The 15,114-nt window shown below is 38.4% G+C and overlaps 1 protein-coding gene and 1 pseudogene across 1 annotated transcript in view; both read right to left on the bottom strand.

Annotated features, from left to right (window-relative positions):
* NSMAF (neutral sphingomyelinase activation associated factor) overlaps positions 1 to 7,518 on the bottom strand; it is a 90,689-nt gene extending 83,171 nt beyond the window's left edge. The window contains exon 1 of the mRNA XM_044666196.1: positions 7,415 to 7,518. Coding sequence (XP_044522131.1) covers positions 7,415 to 7,473 — 59 coding nt within the window. The 5' untranslated portion in view covers positions 7,474 to 7,518. The remainder of the gene's footprint in view (positions 1 to 7,414) is intronic.
* Positions 7,519 to 12,851: 5,333 nt separating this feature from the next.
* Positions 12,852 to 13,351, bottom strand: LOC123231698 (annotated as a pseudogene).
* Positions 13,352 to 15,114: the final 1,763 nt, after the last annotated feature.

The raw sequence follows: 15,114 nt of genomic DNA, 5'->3' as shown, positions 1-15,114 counted from the left end.
TGCAACTACCAACAATTTGGAAATTGGTCTTGATCAAGGACACATGACAAAACTAGTGGAAATGCGCATCGGCCATGGGTGGGGGTGGGGTGGGGTGGGGGGGGTTTGAAGGGGAAAGGTGGAGCATGAATCATGTAACCATGTTAAAAATGAATATTAATAAAAAAAAATAAAAAAAATATGAGAACAACTATTAAAAATATTTGTAATTTCACAAACCTTCCCATACAGAGTATGGGTAACAATTCATGTGGACACTGATAGTATGCTAGGTGAACTGCACAAAGGTAACCAAGCTATTCTTGAATCTAAACTGCTGGTGAATCTAAGGAAAGCGATTTTTACTGGCTACTGAAGAACTCAATTCCTTAAGAGTATCATCACTACTAGGGCAGGCATCATGTTAGGTGCTAAGGTACAGAAACATGCTCCTACTGGGGAGAAACATGTACCCATACAGCATGGTGGGGGGTGGGGGGGGTGGGGGGAGGAGATCTAACTACTGCAGGTAAATTCAAAGGATACTTGAGCTAAGGGTTGATGAATAGGGATCATATAAGGGATTGTAGGAGAGCACACCCCAGACATGAAAGACAGTTTGTGCAAAGGAAGGGGAAGTAGATGAAGAGAATATTTTGGGGGAATGTATGGGAAGCAGCAAGTAGGCCAGTTTGCATGGAAAGTAGTGTGCTGAAGGGAGAGTACTGTGAAATCATTCTGGAAAGACAGGCTAGAGCCAGATGGCAAAAAGCTTTAAATGCCAAGGAGCTTGTATTTTTCTAGTCAGCAAAAGAGAGCCCCTGAACTTTTCTTAGCAGGTGAGTTTCACGCTTAGACCTGCGCTTTAGGAAAATCAATTTGGCCACTATGTGGATGATGAATTGGAATAGGAAGAGATCACAAGAAGGGAGACCAATTAAGATGCTACTGAAACAGTCTATGTAAGAGGTGAAAAGGGTCTAACTTCGGTTAATGAGCACAATAACAGATGTGACTGAAGACACTTTGTTCAGTGATCCAGGGGAAAAACTTAGAAGTGAAGAGTAAAAGAGAGACAAACATTCCCCTAAAGCATTCATTAGTGTCATAGAAGATGTTAAGTTTCCCTATAGATGGTAAGGCTCTCCTCACATTCTATTTGCAAAGGTCACACAATTACCAAAACATTATGTAACCTCCACAGCACTACTACAGAGATTCGGCTAGCTTTCCATAATGGAAAAATAAAATGGATTTAAAAATATATACTTTGCCTGGACTGCAACATGCCATTGGATAGGTACTCAGCAGAGTTTGACTCTCAACAAGTACTTCTCAGAAGGCCAATGGAAAAGGATAATAAGCTATGTCCAGAATTGAGTAAATCAGGATAGAACACAATACTTCCAAGTTGTATAGTTGGAAAATCTTGAACCCCTGGAACTGCATTGCCCAGGATTTCTTTCTGTATTACCCACAATTTCTTTTCTTTTCTATTTACGTGTGTCTTTTGCGTGATTGTATACCAGTTTTGGGTAATGCCCCTCTAGCTCTCTCTTCCACACGATTTGAGTGGTGACCGGTCCTTGTTGCCCTAGCTCTCTCTTCCATGTGAGGCGAGTGGGGAATGTTCCCTGTGTTCTCTAGCTCTCTAGTTAAATATTAATAAATCTTTATAAATATTATACTTTGGAGGTACTGAATATTAGTTTTAAAATCCACACAGTGCTCACTGCCACAAAAGTCAATCTAAAACCAATCCTCTCCTTGTAATTGCATATTACTGAGAATCACTGCACATAGGCTTTCCAGAATATCAACATCAAAAATAACCTAAAGAAAGACACACGAAAGACCCAAGTAGCATGTTACCAAAAATTGTTTTGGTATTTAAGTAAAAGTATATAATTTTTTAAATTTAAGAGCTAGTATTACAGACATAGAACTGGAAAATGAGTTACATCAGTCACATAGCAAGAATGGAACACTGAGGGGGCAGCTGGGTGTCTCAGTAGATTGAGTGTCAGGCCTAGAGCTGGGAAGTCCTGGATTCAAATCTGCCCTCAGACACTTCCTACTATGTGACCCTGGGCAAGTCATTTAACCCCTACTGCCTTACTTACTTACAGAAGACCTCTTACTGCTCTTCTGCCTTGGAACCAATACATAATATTGAATTCAAGATGGAAGGTAAGGGTTTTTATTAAAAAATAAAATAAAATAAAAGAATTTTAAAAGAATGAAACATTGGGGCAACATTGACTCTAAATTGTGGTACCTTGGGCAAATCACTTGACCTTTCTTAGCCTCAGTTTTCTTCATCTGTAAAATGAAAATAATATTTGTACTATGCTCATTGGGTTATTTTGAAAAAAGCACTTTTAAATGTTAAAATATCATGTAAATGTTAGTTACTTCTTTTGTGGCAACAATGGAAAAAAATTATCTTCAGGTCAAAAAAATCTTGATAAGTTATAAAATGCCATATAAATGTTATTTATTTTCAAAGTAGTAAGAGAACCCATCCAAAATTCATCAGACCATTTTAAAAAATAGTAAATTATTTTAAAGTATAGATTTTAATATTCACTTCTTTGACAATGAATATCAGCTATGAACAAGGAATTCATAACTTCTAGCCAAGCCCATTTCTGATAGGAAAAAAATTCCAAATGAAATTACAAAACTCACCAGCAAAAAAAAAAAGTTTATGATCCAATCTTTTCTTCTCCTTCCACTATATCTAGAGACAACAACACATTTAAAAGACTGAACTTTCTATGACTAATAAAAACTAAATGCCTACATTAAAAAAAAAAACACATTTTCCTTGGATATATTTTTTCCTAAGGAACTATTTTTATTTACTCTTTCAAAACATTTTAAAATAAGTATTTAATTTAAATTAATACCCACATTAAAATGAGTACCATTTATACATGTTATCACAGAGGTGAAATTCCTTATAATCCAGGAGATAAAATTCTAATTCTTAATCTCCTAGAGCCAGAAAGACACTAGTGCCTAAAGAAAAAAAGAAGAAAAGGAATAGGTAAAAGCTTCAAGAGTTCTGCATCAAGTACAAATTCCACACTATATTCTGAAAACTTTTATAATTATTCTTTTCTTTCACATACATAATGCAGCTTTGTTGGACTCTCTTGAGAAAAGCATGTGATTAGTCAACAGCAGCCAAGACACTAATGTGGTACTCACAATTAGAGTATCATCTGTAAAATGATCTCTCTCATGTTTCTTGTGACTTTTCCCAAGACTTATTGACACTGATCTCTAAAATTAATAAACAAAACCTGCATAGGTTTCTCTCAACCTCCCCTACCCCCCACACAAAATAAACCTACTTGGAACAAGGGGCTATTTTTCACAGGAGGAAAAAAAGGTCAACATAAGTCTAGCACAGAAAGAACCAAAAACAACAACGAAACATTTTTTATTGAGAAGTGAATGAATCAGTAGATGAAGCATAAAGATTAGGGACAGAACTGAGACATAACACGCAGTCTCTGTTCCTACATGGTTGTATGATTCAGGCAGGTCATCTGAATCTCTGCCTACATACTGCAGTATCCTCAATCAGCACTGAAGTGAGAATAACAATACTGACGCGTGACAAAGGATGCTACCTTCAGTGATAATTAATGGCTGCACAGTTACACATCACTTTTAATGTGTCAGATACTTCAAAATAGCATTGATGATGGCAGAAACAAGAAATGGATTTGGAGGTAAAAAGCTTTTTGAACGCTAACTAGCCAAGTGACCATAGGCAGATCATTTACTGTCTCTGTGGCTCACTTTCCTCTTATAAGGGACAAGAGTTCTCCTGCATACTAGGAAAAAAACTTTACATGCAATGATCTAATCTGATAAGAATTTTTGTTATTATTACCAGATTCCAAAATAAGATTTCACAGGGTTCAGAAAAAAGATGCCACAGACTAAATTTCTATACCTTAAGGAAACAGAACAGGAAAAGTGCTCAAAAGTAAAATTCTGAAGATATATGGAACATCAGCAATTTAAGGGCAAGGACTCTTTTCTTTTCCTTTGTATTCCCAGCACCTGGCACACCAACTTACGCAAAAATGTTCTTCCAAGTTTTAAAATTTAAATTTGGCCTAAGATGGTAACTGCCAGGCATTTATGATTTCAGGTTCCTAAGGGGGGTTGAGGGAGTCTACATTATTTATAATTCTGCACTCTCCTGTAAGCAACTTTCTGCTTTCCTGTTCACTTCCCAGAGGGAAAACAGATTCTTGCCTTGTGTCTTTCCTGGGAAGAATAAGAAAAGGAAAGCAAACAAACACGTGCTAAAGTTAGTAAATATAATCTAATGTTATCTAAACTCATAGTGGAACTCATTGATGGTCAGTAATTCTACTCATCTCTCATCAACTCCTAAAAAGATTTCCTATAACTATTCTTTTAAATCTTTTCCATTCCCCTAAAATTTTCCAGCTCCTAACTTCACTCTCAACTAGTGTTACCACTTCTATTTTATTGAGGTATTTGTGGTCATTTGACATAAGTTCCTTCAACTGCCTTCCTCCATTCCCCAAAAGTTTTCTGTATTGCTAATTTTTACACCTAAAAGGAAATTACAAATATACAAAGTGCTTTTCTCCCAATAACCCTGGTAAGATAGAACATTATTACAGTCTAGGAAATTACGACTAAGAGGCTAACTGATTTATCCAAGGTAACAGATAACTAAGTCTTAGGATTCAAACACAGGTCCAATACCCTTTCTACACTTTGCTACTGCTCACTCTCTTCTGTCTTGAAGTAAAGCCTTCTTTCCTTCCAGGGCAAACCACTCCTCTTGGGCCCTTAATTCAGACAATGCTTTCCTTTCCTCTCTTCCATTTTTGCTCTCTCTACTTCTTTTGGGGTTCTTAATCTGGAGTCCAAGAACTTGCTTATTTTGATAACTATATTTTAATAGAATTGGCTTCCTTAGTAATTCTATATATTTTATTTTACTTATTTAAAAACACTGAGATGGCTTTACCGGACTGCCTGGGGGTGCCATGACACACATACAAAGTTAAAAACCCCTGCTCTATTGGTTCTATGCTAGAGTCTCTCCTATAAGGGGAGAAAAATCTGCCCTTATTTTTGACAGCTCATTTGTCTAACAAGACAGTATACACTTCTGGTTATTTTCCTCTTTCTTGATTTCTCCTACTGTTTTTTCCCCCTTTAGTTCCTCTCCCTGATTCCTTAATATAGGATTCTAAAAAATTCCACAAAGTCTCTATTTTTAACCCCTTTTTCTTCTCAAATGCAATAACATATATAAAGAACATTGAACACTTTAAAACTCTCTATAAATGCCAGTTATTGTTGTTATTATTATTATTACTTATACACTATATTGTCTTTCTTGGGGATCTCGGCTTCTCCTACAACTTCAATTATCTTCAATGCACATACAGTCCAAATGCAGACCTTCAACCCAAACTATCTTCCTGGGCTCTGAAATTGCATTTCCAACTGCCTATGCCAAACTGAAATCAGTGTCTTTACCAAAACCAAATATCACTTCACAAATTCTAATTTTGGGAAAAGTCATCCAAGGAAAGTCTCAGGCATCTTTGATTCTTTTTTCCTCCTTTAATCTCCAGTGTTCTCAATTCTACTCTTATAATAAGCTCTTCCTTAGATCCTTTACCTTAGTTTAGTCCACATTTCTTTTTCTTGGATTACTGGTAATAACTTTTTTATATTTTCCTTCTTGGTTTCTCATTTCTCCAATGTATCTTTCATACTGCAGCCACAATCACTTCATAAGGCTGCTCAAAACTGTGTCATTTAAAATCACTTGGGATACTTGGAACTACATTTCCTGTGATCCCTAATGGGTTTCCGGTTTTGGATGACATATTCAAGGTGAGGGACTGTTTGAAATTAGGGGGAAGTGACTTGGAACTGCTCTTTAGTTACCTGAGCTCGAGGAGAGAGGAAGGTAAATGGCTGAGGTGAGGTTGGAATAGGTTTCTTACAGGCGTGTGGTCAGTTTATCTCTATCAGCATGGCTTTTATTAAAATACTATTTTCCCTTTTGATCTCAGCCCTCATCATTTTTAATCATAACAAAACTCTTCCAGGACTCCTCACTACCTGCCAAAGATGATCTAAACCCCTGTGTAAATCTGAGCAAGTCACTGAGTCTCGGTTTCTTCATCTGTAAAATGAAGAAATTGGGATTACATGGCTTCTCTAGTACCTTTCAGCTATAGCACCCTTTAAAACACTAACTTGCAGCTGAACCTTGAGGTTCTGGAGCCCAGGGATTGTCTTGTTTGTATCCTCAGCACTTCGCACATAATAAGTTCTTAGATAAATGTTTTTTCTTCATTTGTTAAATCTAGGACCTCATATTTAACTCAGGCTTTCCAGACCTGGCTTCAAACTATGTCACTGTACTCCTTTCAAATATTCTCCACTTGAGTCAAAATCCTCCACATACTATATCTGAACACATTCCATTTATTATTCTCTGACCCCGGGCCAACTCACTTTGACCTCTCTGGGTCCCAGTTCTAAAATAAGGGAACTGGATAAAGGTTTCTAAGGTTCCTTCTGGAGCTAAATCTAGGATCCTATCAGCTCCCTTGAACATTTAAAGGGATCTACTTTATGTTAACAGTAGACTATCTTGGCTGCATCCACCCAACTACATCACTCCTTGACCCCTGCTGTGTACACACACAGAGGGCCCTTTCCAAGGGCTCCTGCTGACTGGAACTAACCCGGGAGAAAAGGGTTGTTTTGAGCCACAGAGAAGCAAATATCTCCAGATTGTTAAAAAAAAAATCATCCCCCAGGGGCAACGAGGTGGCTCAGTAGATAAGACCGCCAGGCCGGGAAACAAAAAGTCTACTTTCAAATAAGACCTCGGACACTTCCCATTAGTATGGCCCTGGTCAAGTCACTTAATCCCCTTAGCCTCTTCTGACTCGGAAGCTATACTTAATATCAATTCTAAAACGGAAGGTAAGGGTTTAAGGAGAAAAAAAAATCACCCTCCAAACTTTAACCTGCCCATAGGCTGACACTTTTCATCCGTGGTGCTTTGGGCCATTTATAGGGTGTGGGGGTTGGGGGTGTCAGGAAAGCATCTGGGTCGGGAATGGAAGGGGGAAGGAGGCTGCAGGTGTGGGGTGTGGATGAGCAGTGGCTTCTCTCCCGGTCACCCAGCCCCGACAGGCCTGCCCAACCTGGGTGGGAGGAGGAAAGAGGGCGGGCCTCGAGAAGGGGGCGGCCAGACAGCGACCCCCCACCCCCGCCTGTCTTCCGGGTTCCGGGGTCGCGAGCGACCGCCGAGCAGCCCCGTCACGCCGGGCTCTCCTCCTCTTCCTCCGATCCCCCCACCCCCCCCACGCCGTCCCGGGCTCAGCAGGTCACTCACCGCTCTTTGGAATACAACTGCAGCTGCTGCTCTCGCTGCTTCTTGCGGATGAAAGCCATGGAGTGGGCCGGGGTCCCCGGAGCTTGGGACCCCCTCGAAGGACCAGGGAGCAACTAGAGCTAAACAGAAGCAGATGCCGCGAGCCGCCCTCCCGCGGCGGGCGTATGGACCCAGGGAGGGAGGAGAAGGCGGGGCTTGGAGCTCCCTCCCCAGATGCCCTTAGCCGCGCAGGCTCACGCCCCGCCCTCTCATCCCGCTCGCGCGCACGCGCGCTCTCGGTCGCACCCCTTCTCACCCCGGTTCTGTCCCCAGCTTCGGCTGGCTGGAGAGAGTCCCAGAGCGAGACTGCTTGACGTTCCTTTACGCGCCTGCGCACCAGGCAGCGAAGGCGAGAGGCTCTCCCAGCTAAACTGGAGGAGGGGAGGCCGTGAACCTTGGGTTGTTTTTTTTTTTTTAATGTCTTCTCGGGGTCCCTGCTCGGAGGGGCTCTTTGGATTTCAAGTGGTAGATACTCGTGGCCTTGGTTCCGTTCCCTTCCTGCTGAAGATCAGAATTTTCCAAAAAAGGTGCTATGGCTTGTGTAAAAAACAAACATATTCGTCGCAACTACCGCAATGCTGCATTTTTTTTTATTTCCTGTAGACTTTCCTGTAAGATTTGACCTTCTCCCAGAAACAAACTACACAATGATAGTTTGTTTTCCATATATGTCATCAAAAGTTAACATAAACAGATAACTTTTCTCCTCGCTCTCCCTAACTTTTTTTGAGTTATGGACCCTGTGGGCATTTTTGCGAAGCCCCAGGACCCTTTTCCGTATGGTTTTAAATGTATAAGATGAAAGCATATACTATTACAAAGGAAATCAATTATATTTAAATGAAGTTTCAAAATATTTTTTAAAAAGTTAATGGATCCAAGTTAGGAATCCCCTTCTAGAAGCCGAATCGTGAGCTACTGGGGAAGTTTCAAAGCTCCTTTAAAATCAAAATTACCTTTGGAAAATCACTTCATATATTGATTCCTCATTGTTGATTGTAAACATAGATGGTCACATAAATCGACCTACTCAGAGGAAGCCAATTTAAGTAGGACTCTTGTTGGATCCCTGGGAAATAAAGCTATACATAGCATGCAGGTTAATGGACAGTCTCTATGTAGGGCTTTGTTCCTAAGCTTGTGTATCTGGAACAGATAATACAAATGGATAAGAAGTTGGGTCCAGAATAAAAAGAAAAGCAGGATGGAAGCCTTATACATTTGCAAAGCTCCCCAAACATTTCTTAGGAACATTTTATTTTAAAATAAATTTTATTAATTTTTAAAAATATAGTGCTTTTGTTTTGGTTTTCATATCATCATAATTTCCCCAATAATTTTCTCCCACCTTCTCTCAGGGAGCCAACCCATTTTATTAACAGTATTTTAGGAGGAAAAGCATATGTGAAAATTCTGGAAAGAGATGCAGTGAGCAACACTTGTAGATCTCCCACCACAGCAAAGGAGTGAGGTAGGAATTTTTTTCAAAGCTCTTTTTTTTGAGCCATGTTTGTTCTTAATAATTTTGCAGCATTCACTTTTAACTTTTGTATGTAGTGTTTCTTTACATTTACATTTTTGTAATCATCGTCTATGTTGTTTCCTTGGCTCTGCTTACTTCCTTCCACATTTGTTCATAAAAGTCTTTCCGTACACCTCGGCATTCATCACATTCACAGACTTCAATTTATTTAGTCATTCCTAAGCTGATGGATATATACTTTGTTTCTATTTCTTTGCTCTCTCAAAAAATACTGCTACAAATATTTTGAAATATTTGGAGACTTTTCTTATTGACAGCCTTCCTGGAGTAAAAGCCCAATAATGGAATCTGAGTCAGAGTATGGACATTTTGGTCACTTTATTTGCATAATTCCAAAACCCTTGTACTGATTCATAGCTAGTGAGAAAAGTGTTGGAGCATCTATCTTCCCACAACCCCTCCAATATTGACTGTTTCTATGTTTATCATCTCTGCCAAGTTACAGGATTTTGAGGTTCAACTTAAGGGTTATTGCATATCTCTTCCTAATAGTGACTGGAAACATTCTTCTATGTAGTTGCAAATAGTTCATAATTTTTTGACAACTGCTTGTTCATATCCTTTGAACACTTATCTATATACATATGTGTATATCTACATTTTTATATATTTATATGTTTAAATATCTTTATACAGTCTCTTATCAGAAAAATGATACAAATGTTATCTTAGATGCATTAATTTTGTCTGTTACAAAAACTTTACAGTTTCATGTAATCAAAGATATCGATTTCTCTTTTGTAATTGCCTCCATCCCTTGTTTGGTTAAGAATAAATCTATTTATATCAGCAAGAGATACATGATTTGCTTCTCTTCTAATTTTGTCAGGTACCATTTAGAACATATTGTAGAATATGATATAAGATGTTGATTTAAGCCTAATTTCTGCCACAATGCTTTCCAGTTTTCAAGCAAGTTTATCAAATAGAGTTCTTTTCTATGTAATTTTTATTTTGGGGCTTATTAGACACTCGGTTACAGAATTCTATTGTTTCTGATTCTCCCTGTCCTATTTGTTTACCTCTCTATTTTTTAACCAAATATCAGATAGTTTTGATTATAACTGCTTTATATTGCTTTGAGGTCTGGAAGTGCAAATTTACCCTTTGTCTTCTACTTCTTTTCATCATTTCCCTTGATATGCTAAATCTTTTGTTTTTCCAAGTGAATTATTATATTATCAAGATGTATGAAATATATTTTTGATCATTTAATTCATGTAGGATTAAAATGTAAATTAATTTCAGTAGTATTTTCATTTTTATTTTGACACATTCCAACTATGAATACTGAATATTCCTCCAGTAATTTAAGTTGTTCTTTTATTTCCTTAAGAAGCACTTTGTAATTGAATTTACAAAAGTATTTTGGATGATTTGGTAGATTAATTCTTATGTATTTATGTATCTTTAGATTTGTTTTTAATGAGATTTCCCTTTGTTTTTTCCTCTTGGATTTAGTATTATATAAAAATATAGTGGACCTCTGAAGGTTTATTTTTTAGTCTACAACTTTGTGGAAAGTATTAATTATTTTGACTAGTACCTTTGCTGATATTCTCTGATTCTCAAGTAAGACATCAAATCATCATCTTTGCCTCTTTTTGTGGCTTTAATTTCTTTCTCTCTTATTGCTATAACTAGAATTTCTAGAACTATATCAAATAATAGTGGGCAGAATGGGTATCCTTTACTACCATATTTTTGGGGAAATATTCTAAGGATCCCCATTGCATATGATACTTGTTTTTGTTTTTATTTTTAAATTTCTTCTCAAATATGAATTCTCTCCCTCTCTTACCCTTTTCCCCTTCCCATTAAGAAGGCAAGAAAAACAAAATCCAGAGAGAGTTATGTGAAATAATTTCTGAATTAATCCTATCCAAAAAGAAAAAAGGAAACAAAGTTCTGAACTCTGAGTCCTTCTGCTCTCTATCTAGAAATGGATAACATGTTTCCTTTGGAATTATGGTTGATCATTGTGCTAATCAGAGTTATTAGTCTTTCAAAATGGATTCTTTTTACAATATTGCTTTTATTGTATAAATTGCTCTTCTCTTCTCCCTTCACTTTCCATCAATTCATACAAATGGTCCCAGGTATTTCTGAAACCATCTACTTCATTATTTCTTACAGCACAATAGTATCATGTCATATCATTTCATTACTTCTTCAGTCATTCCCCAAATGATAGGTATCTCCTCAGCTTCCAATACTTTGCCACTATAAAAGGAGTTGCTATAAATATTTTTGTACGTATAGATTGTAAGAAATAAAATTAATATAAAAGGATAGATTTAAAAATATTAGAGTTTTAAAGAGTTTATTGATAGCCATTTAGGAAAATGAAGCCCCGTGCCTGTTGAAAGGGACCCGCCATTACCTGCTCCTCCCATCCTGGCTCCTGCTCCACAATCACAAAAGAGGAAGTACCAACCTAGTCCTCAGTCTTTATACTTTTCTCTTTGTGATTACACTTCCTGCCCATGTGATTATGCAACAGAGGAAGGCAGTTGGCTCTTGGGAAATGTAGTTTGAAAGAGCCCTAAATGTGCACATGTGATAATTAGATTAAGTCTACACTGCCCATCTTTAGATTTAATTACCAAAGGTTAGAACACCTCTAATTCTGGGAGGTAATCAACTGACTCGCCCCCTAGGCAGTCTATGAGAATTGTCTATTGTGATTGGACATGCAAATTAGGAGGGAGGAACAGGAAGTGACCCATAAATGACCCCTTTAAAAGGAGAAGGTCCTCAGTCAGCTGAGGTCTTTGGTGGAAGAGAGCACTGGTGAGGACCTCTTCTGGTTCATGGAGGAGTGTTTGAATGATGAGACTCTGGTGGGACCTCTGACTGCTTCCCTTTGAATTATCACGTGGGTAAGTTAGGCTGACTCTCTTTCTCTTCCCTTGGCGTTTCTGGAGGCTCTACCCTCAGGGGGGGCCTCTCCTGCCTCTCTAATTATAAAAGGTCTTGTGGCTAGAAGCCTTGTTTAATTAACCTCTGTGCCCCAACAACTAGGGCCTCAAATTCTTACCTGGTCCGGAACTCTGGTCTGGGCCAGAGTTTCTCTCTCTCAATTTCCCTACCTTAAACCTTCCTAATTGTAAATAAACTTACATAAAAGTCAATTTTGACTTGAAATTATTCTTAATTGAGGATTGATAATAGTTCAATCCTCTGGCGACCACTTTTTAATATATTGAACCCATAAAAATCCTTTTTCCCCCTTACACACAGGAAGTTTAGATCAGGGACCTCAAAATTAGTTCAAGGACCTCCAAATTTCCAATATCACAAGGTCCTGTTCCTCTTACTTTGATCTCTTTGAGATACAGACCAAGTAGCAATATTACTGGATCAAAGAGTATGCACAATTTAATAACTTTTTGGGCATAGTTCTATACTGTTTTTCAGAATGGTTTGAAGAACTCTAAAGCTCTACCAACAATGCATTATTATATCTATTTTCCCTTGGCCCCTCCAGCATGTCATTTTCCATTTTTGTCATCTTAATCAATCTGATAGATATGAGGTGTTACCCTCAGAGTTGTTTTAATTAGCATTTCTCTACTAGTGATTTAGTGCAACTATTGATACCTTGGATTTCTTCTGAAAACCTATTCACATCCTCTGACCCCTTTTCAGTAGGAGAATGGTGTTTATTCTTACAAATTTGATTCAGTTCCCTATTTTTCTTAGAAATAATTTTTTTTTAATGAAAAACATTTTATTTAGATTTTGTATAAAGGAACAATTCAAGGTTCTCCAAAGGGTAACACTGTGCCCAAGAGATGGGTAAGATGGCAAGGTGCTGAAGATGGGAAGTGGCAACTCTGGCCTACGAACTGAAATGGTTGGAGAAACAGAAAGGCACTAGATTTTTAACTTCTGGGTTTAAAGGTCCATTGGTACTCAAGTGTTTAGCCTAGTCCTTCCTGTAAACCTCCGATCCTTCGGGCCAGTTGAATATCTTTGGGATACAGAGTTACCCTCTGGGCATGTATGGAGAGAAGGTAGGCATCTTCAAATAAATGAGTTATAAAAGCTTCTGCTGCCTCCTGTAGGGCTAGTAGAGCATGAGCTTGCCAATAATAATCCAGGCCTCAAGTAAACCGGAGACATATTTCTCTAACTAGTGGACCAAAGGGTGCCTTCCTGATCAGCAGATTGGTGCTTTTCTGTAACTTTCGGATCTCCCTAAGAATTCGCTGACTGGTTCCACCTGGGTAGCGTCGCTGGCGTGTGGTGCCTGTGGGGATGGTGTTGGTAGAGGTGGAAGTGGAAGCGCAGGTCTGAGTCTGGCTTGAGGGGCGCTTCTTTGGGGTGAATTTGCGGCGAACTGGCTTCATGGTCCTGCCTGCGGTCCGGAGGATACGGGGCAGTCCAGAAGAAGGGAGAAGGTCTGAGAGGGAGCCCAGCCCGGGGAGGCTGAAGGAGGGCGGGGTGGCGTGTGCTTGGACTCAGTCTCTGCAATTGGCAATCACCAGCTGCATCTAGGAAGGTACCTCTTAACCGAAACTCTTCGGATTACAATTCAAACTCAGAAATAATTTTTAATCAAAGAAATTTGCTACAAAGATTCTCCATTTCCAGTTTTCCTGTTTATCATCTAATTTTATTTTCATTGGTTCTGTTTGTACAAAATTTTTTTTAAATTTTATGTAATCTATGGTCAGAAAGTGGAGAAAGGGTAGGGTGTGGTAATGGTAGCAGTCTCCCAGGTCATACTGAAGTGTTTTTGTTTTTGTTTTTGTTTTTTTTTTAATGGGAACAAAGAATAGTTAAAGAGTTTACCTGGAAGAACACAAGAGCTGGGGAGATCAGAAGGAAAACAAAACAAGAGGCTGTTAGGACCATATTACTCTTGTAGAAAGAAAAAGTTAGGACCCTAAGAATCAGAATAGTGATGGGGCAGGGTCCCTAAGGAGTAATAAAGCATGGAGGCAGTGTGGGAATTGAATATCTAGGGGATTCCTGTCAGGTGACATGGGAGAAGGATGAACACACCTCAGAAGGGCCAATGAAGCTGGAAGCAATCAGAGGCAAGGTTTATTAATCACAGCTAGTATTTTATAGAGAAAGTAACATAGGCTAAGGGATTAGGTAAGCTTTTTAACATGGACAATGGTTAGTAAAGCTCTACAATCTTAGTACAATGATTTAGTTTACCTCACCAAAACTTAGACAGAGTTTTCTATAGGGTAATAAATCAATATATCAAATGTGTGACTCTCTAGCTAGGTTTCTCATGGAATTGTTGTACCAATAATTTCCTGATAGGACATCTGGTATTTTGAGGTAGAAGATTGGATTAAGTTCTCATTCTTGGGGTGGGAGGTGGGGAGAAGCTATATGTCTTACTACTTCTAGGTTATAGCTGTGATTTTACTGGGGCCTATTCTCACTTCTAGGGGCTATAGACTCCTATGCCAGAAAGACTTGGCTCAGGTGCCACCTCCTCTAGCCTTCCCCAATTAGTCAATTCATCACTCCTTTCTTAAATGTATCAAGAGTTCTTTGCTTGGATCTTTACTTGATCCCTCCAAGTTTCCTAACCATGGTCATATTTATTTTTTGTTACTATTCCCAGCACCTAGCTCAGTGACTTGCACAAAGTAGGCATTCACTAAATGTTTGCTAGATTAAATTGCTTTTTTGAAAAGCAGACTGCTCAAAATGTGTTAACTTTCTGGCTATAGGAAATATTTTGAGTTTGTTTAATAGCAGCAGAATAGTTCATTCACTCAAAAATATAACTAGGAAGAAAGTTGTCATTTAGAAAATTACATCTATCTATCTAGATATAGATATGGATATATTTAAACACGCTTTAGGCCTAATAATATCTTACCAACCTGATAAGAGTTTCAAGTAATTAGGTTTGCTGAATGTAGGACACTGCCAAATTCTTTAATCGTCTGCAGGTGAGTTTAGATAAGCATCTGGTAGTCAAAAGCATCTTTTAAGATGGTTTGTAAGTGTGAAGAGTGAATCAAACTGTCTTTCAATCAGCAACTTTTAAGTTAATTAATCAAAAACTTAAGTACCCCTACTTAGTACCTTACCAGTCACTAAGTATGAGAGTTCACAAGTCACTTGCTAGAGTGGGTGA

The sequence above is a fragment of the Gracilinanus agilis genome, chromosome 1, assembly GCF_016433145.1.
Source record: "Gracilinanus agilis isolate LMUSP501 chromosome 1, AgileGrace, whole genome shotgun sequence".
Lineage (NCBI taxonomy): Eukaryota > Metazoa > Chordata > Mammalia > Didelphimorphia > Didelphidae > Gracilinanus > Gracilinanus agilis.
The sequence above is the reverse complement of the archived record's forward strand: the minus strand, read 5'-3'. Positions and strand labels throughout refer to the sequence as shown.